The 12,997-nt window shown below is 36.9% G+C and overlaps 1 protein-coding gene across 1 annotated transcript; it reads right to left on the bottom strand.

Annotated features, from left to right (window-relative positions):
- Positions 1 to 3,528: 3,528 nt before the first annotated feature.
- Positions 3,529 to 11,936, bottom strand: LOC126203816 (3-oxoacyl-[acyl-carrier-protein] reductase FabG-like). The gene is made up of 6 exons (XM_049938185.1): positions 11,807 to 11,936; positions 11,588 to 11,727; positions 10,756 to 10,848; positions 10,310 to 10,489; positions 9,295 to 9,465; positions 3,529 to 4,102 (listed from the first exon to the last, which is right to left on the bottom strand). The coding sequence occupies exons 1-6, from the start codon at positions 11,838 to 11,840 to the stop codon at positions 3,944 to 3,946; spliced, it is 777 nt and encodes a 258-aa protein (XP_049794142.1). The 5' UTR covers positions 11,841 to 11,936; the 3' UTR covers positions 3,529 to 3,943.
- Positions 11,937 to 12,997: the final 1,061 nt, after the last annotated feature.

Genomic DNA, 12,997 nt, shown 5'->3' with positions numbered 1-12,997 from the left:
AGCCGGAGATGGGTAATTTGACAGTAAGACCATTTAGGGGGATTCCATGAGCCAAGCAACAACGCATTACAGTACGTGGGACTGGGTTGTTTACTGATGCAGATGGAAGGAAGAAAGATCCATGGTAGTGGAAAAAATGAGGGAAAAAATATGTAAATAATGTAGAATTATGTCTGAAGAAATTTGCAAAAATACATTCAAACACCTAGGAAAATTTACAAAAAGGAAAGACTGGATGAAATAGGGGAGAAACAAGAAGAATTCTATGGGAGTAGATCAATAGTGAAAGGCAAAAACCAAATGAAATTGGCGTGAAGTCACAATGAGATGAAATGAAAAATAAATAGGATCACACGAAAAATAAAAAATATTTGTAATTTGGATGCAGTTCTGTGGGTGGATAAGTGCCAAAAGGGGGACAGCAGAAGTGATTAGATTAAGAATAATTTTTATTAAAATTATGTAATTACCTGTTTAACATTCATTTGAACTGAACAGAAAGTAGACTGTTTCACAGTAACTAGACCATGTTAACGATGAATGAATGCAAATCCTACAAACTGGTTTAGGAACTGATCAACAACTAAATGAACAAAATCCAAAAAGTAACTTTGAGAAATTTGAAGGAAAGATTTCCTTCTTTACAAACTGACTACACAGTGGGGCCTCCCAAAATGAGTGTAATTCACTTCAGAGTCATACCTGCACTGTGAAACACTCATTATACAGGACATATTTTTCAAACATCTCTCTAGGTATTATTAAATTTGTGTTGGTTTATGACAACGAATTTAAAATAGGATTCATAGACAGGTATTTCAAGGGCATGGATTAACATGAGTCTTCAATGTGAGGAAGGCTTGCAGCATCGTCACGAAGAATTTGCAACATCATTGGCAGAGCAGTGGTACCGGAGACAATAGCAGCGACATGAGGTGTGTCGCTATCAGTACAGCTGAATACTGCATTGTCAGCGGCATTGTCATTTATCAGAGCTTCTATAATATAAGGCAGAAGGTCACAGAACATAAAGTGTCTTATTACCCAGTTATGGTAGCTGCAGAAGTTGGTGATTTTTAAATGGTTAAAAAAAAAGGAGGGTGGGGGGGGGGGCACTCATTATGCAAAACATTTCTCGTTAAGCAATTTAGCCTTTTGCAGAATTACACTGCATATTGCTCGACTGTAGCGGCAGAAAACACACATAAAAGGTTATAATTAGGCAAGCTTTAGAGCCAGTCGCTTCTTCTTCAGGCAAACAGGTTGAAGGGGAAGGAAGAGGGGTGAAGGAAACTGATTAGATGGGTCTAGGACAAGGGGTAGATTTTGGGAAAGTCACCCAGAACCGCAGGTCAGGGGAGACTTACAGGAGGGGACAAGAAGGAAAGACTATCCAGTTACATTATGTTGTCAAAACTTGATTGTTTTCATTGTTAATACTCCATACTGCTTGTTATGCAACTCACTCTTTATGGTAGCTGCTTGTTTAGTGAGGTCGGTCTTTGCTTTGTTCAGTGTAATAGTAATACTGATGTAAACATTACACTATTTATTCTTCTGCGTTTTCTGTTATCTTATTGTCATTTCTATCCTGCAGTGCATAAGCCATACCATTAAAAGTAGAGTCAATATCAATAATTGTAGAGTCAGTGATTATACACAAATGCACAGTACTTTATTGGCAAAGCAAGGGTTTTAGGTCCTTTACTGCAGTAAAAGGACAACAATTTCAACAAGAAGACTATGGCTGTTTATTTATTAATAATTTGTCAATTTGTGGTTCTATTTTTGACTCACAAATTACCAAATTATTTTCTAATTGAAGATTATTTCTCTTCTTAGATTTTGTGTTCATCTCTGAAGAGAACACAGTCACATAAATAGGTAGTGTCGAATGGCACTAATAATTTCAGAGCTTCCCTTGGCAGTTGTGCATATTGTTCTTTTATCTTCATGCAGAAGAGATCAGTCTTTTGCAAATTAAATTCCATTTTAAGCAAGTCGTCAGCAGCAAAATCTATAAATGTTCCTTTCATCCTCATGCTCATATCAACCAGTTGTACTGAAATATCCAAAATCGGATTTAGTACATTTATTGTCAGCTTCAGACTTCAGTTCTGGAAAGTAAGTTAATACTTTCTCTTCCAAATTATGCAAGCTCTGTATAATGTAAGAAATGTGAGAACTTAATACCACCAACTGTTCCATTGCAATTTCTCCACAATCTTCCAAATGTGTGGGAAAGGCTCAAATATCATCTTTTGTAAAGACAATGACCAGACATAGAGCTTTGCAAGGAATTCCTTTATTTTATTGTAGACTGTTATAATGTTTTCTTCTCTGCCTTGTAGGCTCTTGTTTAAAATATTTAGGTGGCTAAAAAGGTCAGCAAAAATTGCTAATTCAAATAGCTAAACAGGTTCACAAAAATGTTTTGCATATCCCGATTTAAAATCCTGTAAGAATATTAACAATTCAGCTTTTAGTCCCACAACTCGTGCCTATACCATTCCTCTGAAAAGCCACCTGACCTGTGTGATAAAGGCGATTTTGATGGAGCAAACCCATGTCTTCACAAATGACTATAATCAGTCACTTTACCTTTAACAGAGTTCATAACTTTGATCACCGCTTTAAGCACATCGTTTAATTTACAATGTAAAACCATGGCTGCCAGAGCTTGCCTATGAAGAAAGCAGTGTTCCCATGAAACATTTGGCACTATTAATTCTGCAGCGAGTCCACTTTTACAGCCAGTCATAGCTTTAGCACCATCATTACAAATGGCGATGCATTCTGACCAATCAATCTGGTTGCTGCAGTGCTCTTGCTAAACATGTCGTACCAACACTGGCCAGTAGTGCTTGCAATTTCAACCATATCTATGGCTACTGGCAAAATGAGATTCTCGGCATCTGTATCTTCCCTGCTTTAGTGATTCAGTGAGTGACTCAGTAGCCAACTAACAACGATTTCTCACCGACATAAGATGGTCACTTAAAATCAGATAAAAAATATTGTTCAATCTGAACTGTTTAATTAAAGTTTTGAAATATTCCAACACGTCCCACATGTACACTACATAGAAAATTTATAAAATTTGAGACTAGAACAAAGGGGAAAAATACTTATTCAAAAGAGTCATAACAGATGGAATACTTCCAACTTCCTATATCACAACCTCTGGTGCCAGTTCATTCTCACCGCCAAATCAGTGCACATGTTTGGACACTACGACCATTATTATGTTGTGCAATATGTCTGAACGGACACAATCGGGACTGAGCACGTCAACCACATTCATTTGTGTCTGCTACTTCCATTACAATTTCATGACCAAAACACTTGTTTCTGCATGCTACCCTACAATGTTCAGCACGTAACTTCATAAAAACGATAATTGCTGATTAGCTTCTACTCCTACTTAATGTTTACACTTACCAGCATGGATACACAAGAGCATTTATAATTCTCATGTTGATTTTACAAAATGGTAGTGAAAAAAAGACACAGTGTAACATACCAGCAATCTTTAATAGACACAACCCACATACAGTTAACAGTTCAATTCTTTCTAATGGACAAGAATACTGTTTTACACAATATGAACTGCTCAGACAATCCATAATGCTAGAAAAATACTTCTGTAACATTCTTTCTTCAAGAATTTGCCTTGAAGGCTATTGAATAATCATTAAGTGCAAGGCTTTGTTAAACATGGTAAGTACACATTATAATTAATACTTCAGTATATCTTATCACAGGAAGCAGTTTTCCTCAACACGATAAACAATGTTTTAAAAAATACTGGTTACAAATACTTTCATTACAAGAAATTTCTCGCATTTTGAAAAGTATGTTACATCACTCTACGAAAATATATTGTTAGAAATTTCAATAGTTCAGAGAACTATTTTCCAAATACGCTTATGGTGTACCATATTTATCGTGGGCACATGCATCCTCTTCCTCCATCAACTGGAAGGGTGACACCAGTGATGAAAGACGCATCATCTGAAGCCAGGAAAGCTATAGTACCAGCAACTTCCTCGACATTCCCCGGTCTCCCCAGAGCATGTGTTGTCTTACACTTCTCAAGGAACTGCCAAAAAATTACAGTGCTACTAAATGTCATGCTTTCAGCACAACCACCACAGACTGTGACAGTTGACAAATACATATTGAAACAGGACTTCAATACTTTATAGTAAATTCAGTTGAGAAGAGTAAACCACAGAATTGCTGATGCACCTAAACAAGTCTGTATTTGCAGTGAGAATGATGTCAGGTGTAGGAGGCATATAAATATAAAAAAAATTGTGTATTTTGCTTACTTTCATTCTATTATGTCATACAGGATCATATTCTAGGATAACTCGTTAAACCAAGCAAATGTTTTTAGCGTGCAAAAGAGTGTAATAAGACTCATTTGTGATTTAATTCGAGAACATCTTGCAGAAACCTGTTCAAGGAACTAACCACTGATTCTCAGTACATTTATTCCTTAATTAAATTTGTTGCAAATAATATACATCTATTTCCAACCAACAGCTCAATACTAAGAATAATAAGTCTACATAAAGACCTAAAATCACTTACCTTAGTCCAAAAAGGGGGTCCAATATTCAGGAATACATCTTTTCAATAAATTGCAGGAACCATTAAACACTTAGCTTCCGATAAAGCACGATTTAAGCAGACCTTGAAAGACTTTCTGAGGGGTAATTCCTTCTATTCTACAGGTGAATATCTTAACAGGGACTGTTAGACCAGCTTCAGTAAAAACGTCAGTTACATTTCAGTTTTGAGAGCACTGTGTTTCATCCTGAGAGGCTATTGAGTCTGTAAATATTAGCAGTTCCGGTTTACTGTAATGTATTCACCTATTTTGACAATCTCCTGACAAATGATCAGGGTAATGAGTGTTATAGGCCTATTCAAATGTTTCATGTTATACTTTCTGACTTGTTCCACAACCACGAGATTCATCTCACTTTTAGGTCTATGGAACGAAAACTGAATCTAATCTACACAGATAGTCTGAAGTTACATGTAAATAAGTGTGCAGCATTGAGTATCTGAGTTAAATACAATTAAATTTGCTTTTTTGCTCCATTTCTTTATCATTCGCCAATCAAATATATTTGCTTATACATAAAACATTTCTTTTTAAAATTGAAACATTGATTTTTGCATGGCCATAAATCTCTACTTTTGTTCTCTTAAGAAAATAGTGTTTAGGTTTTTAATTTTTTAATCTTATCAATTCATTGTACCACAAATTATGTAGTAAAATTTAATTCAATGATACACCTCACCTCCCATGCTGCATTATAGGCTTTTAATTAAAAAATCGTTCTAAAATGTTTTTGCGGGGTGGTGATCACCAAATTTCCCTTGGTATGGCCTGTACCACAGGTTCAGCCTAGGTGTACACATATGTTAAACACAGCTTGTATTGCTCTACAATCTATGAACAATTGAAAGTTTCAATGGCTGTGTATTTGTACACCTGAACATCAGCTGCAGGCTGACAGATTGTCATAATTAAGTAAGATCAAGTAAGCTCCATCACAAGTACCAGGAAGGTATACTTTGCATTATAATCTTTGGAATCATAATATACTTGAAAATGGGCTTATGACCCGAAACCTAGGTTGTGCAGTAACCATAATACAAGCTTCAACCATAATACAATTTGTGAAACAAGCATAAAACAGTGTTCGTTTAGTTAATTTACAATGTTTCACCAAGAACCCACAGTCAAATCAATTAACAGTATAAAGTCCATTAATCTGGCAAGAAATGTGAATGCACATTCTCAATAAGATGTTTTTGGAATTTTTTTTTAATCACATTCCCCTTGTAACACTATTACATCGTGGAAAAATGGAACAACGGTGTTGTTGTTGTCTTCAGTCTGATGGCTAGCTTGATGCTGCTCTTCACACTACATCTCATACAAGCCTATTGCCGTCTCTTAGTAATGTTGTGCCACAAATTTCTTTATTCACCAAGTCGATTCAGTATCTCTTCGTTAATTACTTGATCTACCCACCTGCACTTCAGCAATCTTCTATAGAACCCCCATTTCAAAAACATTTACTCTTTTCTTGCCTGGATTGCTCATCGTGTAAGTTTTACTACCATTTAAGGCTACACTCCAGACAAATACCTCCAGAAGAGACTTCTGAACACTACATTTATCCCAATTGTGACAAATTTTTCTTTTTCAGAAATGCTTTTCGTAGTATAGACGGTCTGCATTTTATAGCTTCTCTACTTAAGCCAGTATTAGGTCCTTTGCTGCCCAAAAAAACACTACTACTTTTAGTTTATTGTTTTTTAACCTAATTCCTTCAGCACCACTTGATTTAATTCAACCGCATCTCTTTACCCTTGTTTTACTTTTGTTGTCTTTCATCTTATAATCTCTTTTCAGGGCATTATCCTTCCATTCAACTGCTCTTGGAAGTCCTTCACTGTCAGTGACAAATTTCATCTACAAGAGTTCATTGAACCACTTCTCACTCCATTACTCTACTGTTCCACTCTGAACAGCACATGGGAAAAATGAACACTTAAATCTTTCCATGCAAGCTCTGATTCTCAAATTTTATTATTAAGATCATTTCTCCCTATTTAGGTGGGTGCCAATAAAATATTTTCATACTCCAAGCAGAAAGATGGTAATTGAAATTTCATGAACAGAACCTGCTGCTAGAAAAATGCATATGTTTTAACCATCACCACCCCAACTCGTGTACCATATCCATGACACTCTCTCTCCCTCTCCTATTCTGCAATAATACAAAACTAGCTGCCCTTCTTTGAACCTTTCTGATGTCCTCTATCAATCCTATCTGGTAAGTATTACATCTTCTAAGTGTTCTGACAATGAAACACAGTCTTTGCTTTGCCTTCCCCACAACATTATCTATATGATCATTCCAATTTAAGATAATTGTAATTGCAATTCCGTTAAATACAGAAAAAAAACCACTCACCAGGTGGTGGTAGGGGAACACACATACGAAGGCATTAAAGTTTCCAAGCTTTTGGAGGCTGTAGTTCCTTCTTCTTGTAGAAGGCTTGAAGGGGAAGATAGAGGGGTGGAGGAGGAGAGGACTGGTCAAATTTTGGAAAAGGGGTGGAGTTCAAAAAAGTTTCCCAGGGCACCGGTGTCAGGAGAGACTTACCAGATGGGATGAAAAGTGAACATTTTCCCTTCACATTCCCAACAGTAAGTCTCCCCTGACCCTGGACGAGTTTTCCAAACTCTACCCCTTTTCCTAAATTTGACCAGTCCTCTCCTCCTCCACCCCTCTACCTTCCCCTTCCAGCCTTCTACCAGGAGCAGCCACAGCCTCCAAAAGCTTGGAAACTTTAATACCTTTACAAGTGTGTTGTCCTGCCACTGCTTGGCGAGTAGATCTATCTATCCTATTACATTATATTTCCAGACACTGATTATTTGTGCTGATATAGATATTTAGTCGAACTGATGGCCTTTAGATTTGTACGATGTAACCAAGACTTAACACATTCCTTTTAGTACTCATGTGGATGACCTCACATTGGTTTATATCTTCTAATGACTTTACAAGGTGGTAAATGACAGCCTCATCTGCAAACAGTCTAAGGGGGCAGCTAAGATTGTCTCCTAATCATTTATATGGATTAGAAGCAGCAGAGGGCCTATATGACTTCCTTGGGGAACAACAGATATCACTTCTGTTTTACTCCAAGACTTTCCATCAATTACTACAAACTGTGATGTCTCCGACAGGAAATCATGAATGCAGTAGTGCAACTGATAAGATACTCCATTGGCATCCAATCTGATTAGATGCCACTTGTGAGGGATGGCATCAAAAGCCTTTTGGAAATCTAGAAGTATAGACTCAATTTGATATCCCCTGTTGATAGCACTCTTTACTTTGTGAGAATAAAGATATAGTTGCACTTCACAAAAACAATATTTACAGAATCCATGCTGACTACGTGTGAATAGACTGTTCATTGCTTTTGAGGTAATTCACAATGTTTGAACACATATGTTCGAAAATCCTACGGCAAATCTATGTTAGTGATATGGGTCTGTAGTGCAGTAGATTACTGCATTTCCCTTACTGAGTACTGGTGTGACCTGTGCAACTTCCCCGTCTTTAGGTATGAATCTTTTGACCATGGAGTGGTTGTATACAATTGTTAAGTACGGAGTTATTACAGCAGCATAATCTGTAACAAGTCTGGTATACAATCTGGACCCGACGACTTGCCATTATTTAAGCGATTTAAGCCGTTTTGCTATATTGAGGATATCTACTTCTAAGTTACTTGTGTTGGCAGCAGTTCTTGATTAAAATTCTGGAATATTTACTTCATGTTCTTTGGTGAAAGAGTTTCAGAAGACTGTATTAAGTAACTCTGCTTTGGCAGCACTTTCATCAGTACCATCTCCATCATTATCAAACGGTGAAGGAATCGATTGTCTTGCCACTAGCATTCTTCACACATGACCAGAGTCTCTCTGCATTTTCTGCCATATTTTGAGACAACAGTTCTATTGTGGATGCTGTCAAAAGCATCTTACTTTGAAGATCATGCTAAATTTCAAGTTTTGCAGAAACTTCACCAATCTTGGCGATTTTGTGTGCTTTTAAGTTTGGCATGTTTTTTGTTGCTTCTGCAACAGTGTTCTGACTTTTGTTTTGTACCATGTGGAATCAATTACATTTCTTACTAATTAATTTGGTATAAATCTCTCAATGCCTGTTGATACTATTTCCTAACAAAGCCACATCTGGTCTACACTTACACAGTTTGGGAAGAACAGAGGCAGTTTCTCAGGAAGGCATCCAGTGATTTTTTATCTGACTTTTTAGACAATGGTTTTTGCCACTGCAATTTCATTGTCAAACATCAAACTTTTTACTATTTCTCCCTGAACTTTAGTGTCTTTTCCAAATTTCTCCTTACTTTTCTTAACTGCTCAGTCAATTTACAGACTGAATAACATGAAGGATAGGCTGCAACCCTGTCTTACGACCTTCTCAACCACTGCTTCCCTTTTATGTCCTTCGACTCGCACAAGTACAGTCTCCTTTCTGTACAACCTGCAAATAAGCTTTTGCTCTCTAGTAAGAAGAAAAGTTCTGAATGGAATAAAATACATTTACTCCTTTTTAGCACATTTTCCTGGCACAATTTCCTTGAAAGTAAATCTACCTTCACAGTTACATGTGTTATTTGTGGGTTGTAATAAGTTTTTAACAGTATGCTAACTTTTACCTTTTCGTAATCTGCATCAGACATGCCACCACGTTTGTGCACCTCAGTAACAATAACACCTGGGTTCACAGCGTTGACTCTGATTCCACGATCAGCAAGCTCTAGTGCAAGGCAATGTGTAAACTGGTCCAAAGCTGCTTTGGACATTGCATATGCCAAGATACCTGGAAACTGCCAACAATTTCAGTTAAAATAAACCTGCTCCACAGTGTTATAATTATTCTATACATATTTTAAAAGACACATTTTTATATTGAAAGATGAAACACTTTCAGGTTTGTTACATTTGCCACCCATTGGTTTGATCAGTACAAGAGTGGTAGGGAAATTTTCTGTGAGCTTAGATGAGAATCCCTGGAGGAAAGAAGACAATGTTCTTCTGAAACACTGTTGAGTGAGTTTAGAGAATTAGCATCTGCCGTCAACAGTGGAATGCTGCTATTGCCACCAATCTACATTTTGCATAAGGACCATAAACAATATAAGTGAAATCAGGGCTCGAAAGGTATCACATAGACAGCTGTTTTTCTCCATTTCCATTTGTGAGTGGGAAAGGAAAGGGAAGGGAATGATTAGCAGTAGTACAACATACCCTTCACTACACACCATGTAGTGACTTGCACAGTATATGTGAAGATGTAGATTGTTGTTGTGTGCACACTGTTATAGTGCTGCTTGCTGCTAGTATCTTGCTTCAACATGAAAACATGCAATGTGAAAGCTATGAGCTCTTAAATAACTGTCATGTTTTCTATTAAAACTTGTACAAAGGATGAGTTGATCTTCAATAAACTTTGAAGTTATTTTACGAATTGAACCCTAATGCTTAAATAAAATTTGATTTTTATAAGGTGTATATTTATATTATTTCATGAAGGAATCAGTCAATTTCTACACTTCTAGTGTCCAAGTATTAATGAATATTACATTTAGGAGAGTGTGGGTGTTCAGCGTATGAAAAATGAAGACGCAAATCTAGCAAGATGGCAATAAAACAGGAATGAACTCTACTTACAGATCTGATACCAGCTATGCTGGAAACATTGATGATAGTGCCTTTAGTTTTCTCAAGATGAGGAACTGCTAGCTGAGTAAGCACAATAACTGACCGTACATTCACATTCATGGTCTTATCATATTGCTCTAAAGTCATGTTGTATATTGATCCTGGGGTTAACTGTCCAGCATTATTCACCTGAAAATAGAAGTTAAGTAGTCCAATAAATATACACAGTTTACTTTGCTGCAAATTCTCTCATACTACAACCACATTCCCCACCCCATGAATGGGGGAAAAAACTATACATTATACAAACTGATAATTTCCACAGCAGCTTGAAACTTTTCACAAAGTATTTTCTAATTTAATTTTAGAGTTTGTACCAGTAGACAGTGATACAACAGTATTTTTATTATTTTTTAAGACACATCTGCAGAAGAAATAATTCTTGATTATCTTACCAGTACATCCAACTGTCCAAAGTGGCCAATAGTTTCATCTACTATGCGCTTACAGTCATCCACACTGGTCACATCTCCCACCACACACAACACCTGGAGCATAAAGGCAATTCAGCTACTTATTCATCTCCTGTGACAATGTTAGAATTTTGTGATGTAATGTTTAAATATACAAGATTAAAAAAAACTTACTGGCATATTAGAACTGTGTGCCAGGCCAAGACTCTAACTCTGGACCTTTGCCTTCTGCAGGCAAGTGCTCTACCAAGTGCCCGTGAAAGGCAAGGGTCCAGAGTTGGAATCTCGGTCCGGCACACAGTTCTAATATGCCGGGAAGTTTCATATCAGCGTAAACTCCGCTGCATAGTTAAGATTTTATTCTGGATGCAAGATGCAGTCTCCAGAAAACTAAAAAAAAAAAATACTTTTTATTTGCATGGAATCAGTAACAGAATAAACTGTAACAATATAATTGTTTAGCAATTATTTCACAAGCAATAAAGAAGTTGGGCGGCAAATATTCATTTTTGGACATATTTGTTAATATACTCAAACTTTTCAACACGATTAGCGGCAAAGTCCAAGAAACAAGTACTGCCAATTTTGTGAATATGACAGTCCGAACAGCACTTCTTATAAGTTGTCATGTAAAACTGAAACATTAGCGAAAAATTTAATAGTAACGTCTACAGATGCTGTTGAAAGCTTGTTTGGAACTTTCATGCGCTAATGTCACATAACGATACCTTTTGTTTTTTCAAGTTACATACAATACTGACCAGCCAGAACTGAAGTTGCACTGTGATTACAGGCTAACATTCAGTCATCTTACCTCGTCTTGAGGCAGACCAGCTTCGGTACACTGCGTTGCTGTTTTCTTCAAATTAGTCTCGTTACGACCACAAAGAACGAGGCGGCAACCCAATTTTGCCAGTCTAATAGCAACACCAGCTCCAATGCCGGAACTAGCTCCTAATAAAATTCGAAAACATTGGTTACATGAACGCACCACAAAGAAACAAAACTCTCAACTTCACGAGGAAACCCATACCTGTAATAACAACCACTTTCGACTTCAATGACATGACTCTGTCTTCGGTTAAATTTCTCACCTGTTAATCAAACACTACTGTCTACCGGCAAAACAAACAAAAGATATACATCAAAGATGTTAGTGTTTCGTAAAACTGTCCAGTATGACCAACTTTCGCGTGAGAATTTCCTGGTCCTTTCTTATTTGACTTCATTCTTCTCGTCTGCTTACGCTTTTTTTTCTTCAATATAATTTTGAAGTAAGTTTTCAATCACCTAGAAGTACGACACTGAAATTTTTACTTATGGAATATTCCGCCCATACGTGGAGGAACATAGACACAATAAAAACTGAAACGCACACTTCTGACTGTGAGGTCCTAGAAAGTCGAAAGCCGGTTTATATCAACAGTTAAATATTATTGTGGAACCTTAACAGTGTGTGATTTAGTTTTTTGCAAATATTGGTTTATGGGCAAGGACTATTTAAATGAAACTAAATTTAATTTCTTCTATAGTTTCATAATCAACTGAAGGCAAAATTTGTAGGATTTTTGGTCACATAATACTTCTCTTCTGTTTCTTCTTATTAAATAGATCTTTCGATCTATCTGCTGTGATCTTCTGGTGTTTCCAGTTACATGAAAACCACATGATTTGATAATCAATTTAGGGAAGGAAAAGTGTCAAATTACGTGAAAAAATTGAAATTGCAACACGAGTGAACAGTATGCTAACAAGCATTACATATCAAAAGGACTATCGGTACATCAATTGATGAGTCAAAGTGTTACTGCGACTACCATCATGTGTTTAAGGCCCTGACCGTTTTTATCTTGGTGAAAGGGCAGTGTCGAGAATGTGATCTACTTGGACTGAAGAATTATGCTGTACCATATGTAGGATATCGGCAGTTCAATAAGTAGTCCGATCAGGTAGCAAACACTGTGACACATGACAAAAAAGGATGATGATGTGAAAAACAGCAAATATGTATGAGCGTACCAAGATCCTGGCACAGACCTCTAAATATTGGGACAGCGTTATAAGGGAGGATATCGAAATTCGCACCAGAGAAGATCTTATCAACCGAGATTGCGGCTACAATCTCAGCGAGGCTTGGGACCCGGCATTGAATGTAATTAAGAAGACACTCAGCAAGAAGTACGAACTGGCGACCAGGGCGGACGTAGCAAGCACATCGACGCTA

This window comes from Schistocerca nitens, chromosome 9, assembly GCF_023898315.1.
Source record: "Schistocerca nitens isolate TAMUIC-IGC-003100 chromosome 9, iqSchNite1.1, whole genome shotgun sequence".
NCBI lineage: Eukaryota > Metazoa > Arthropoda > Insecta > Orthoptera > Acrididae > Schistocerca > Schistocerca nitens.
The sequence above is the reverse complement of the archived record's forward strand: the minus strand, read 5'-3'. Positions and strand labels throughout refer to the sequence as shown.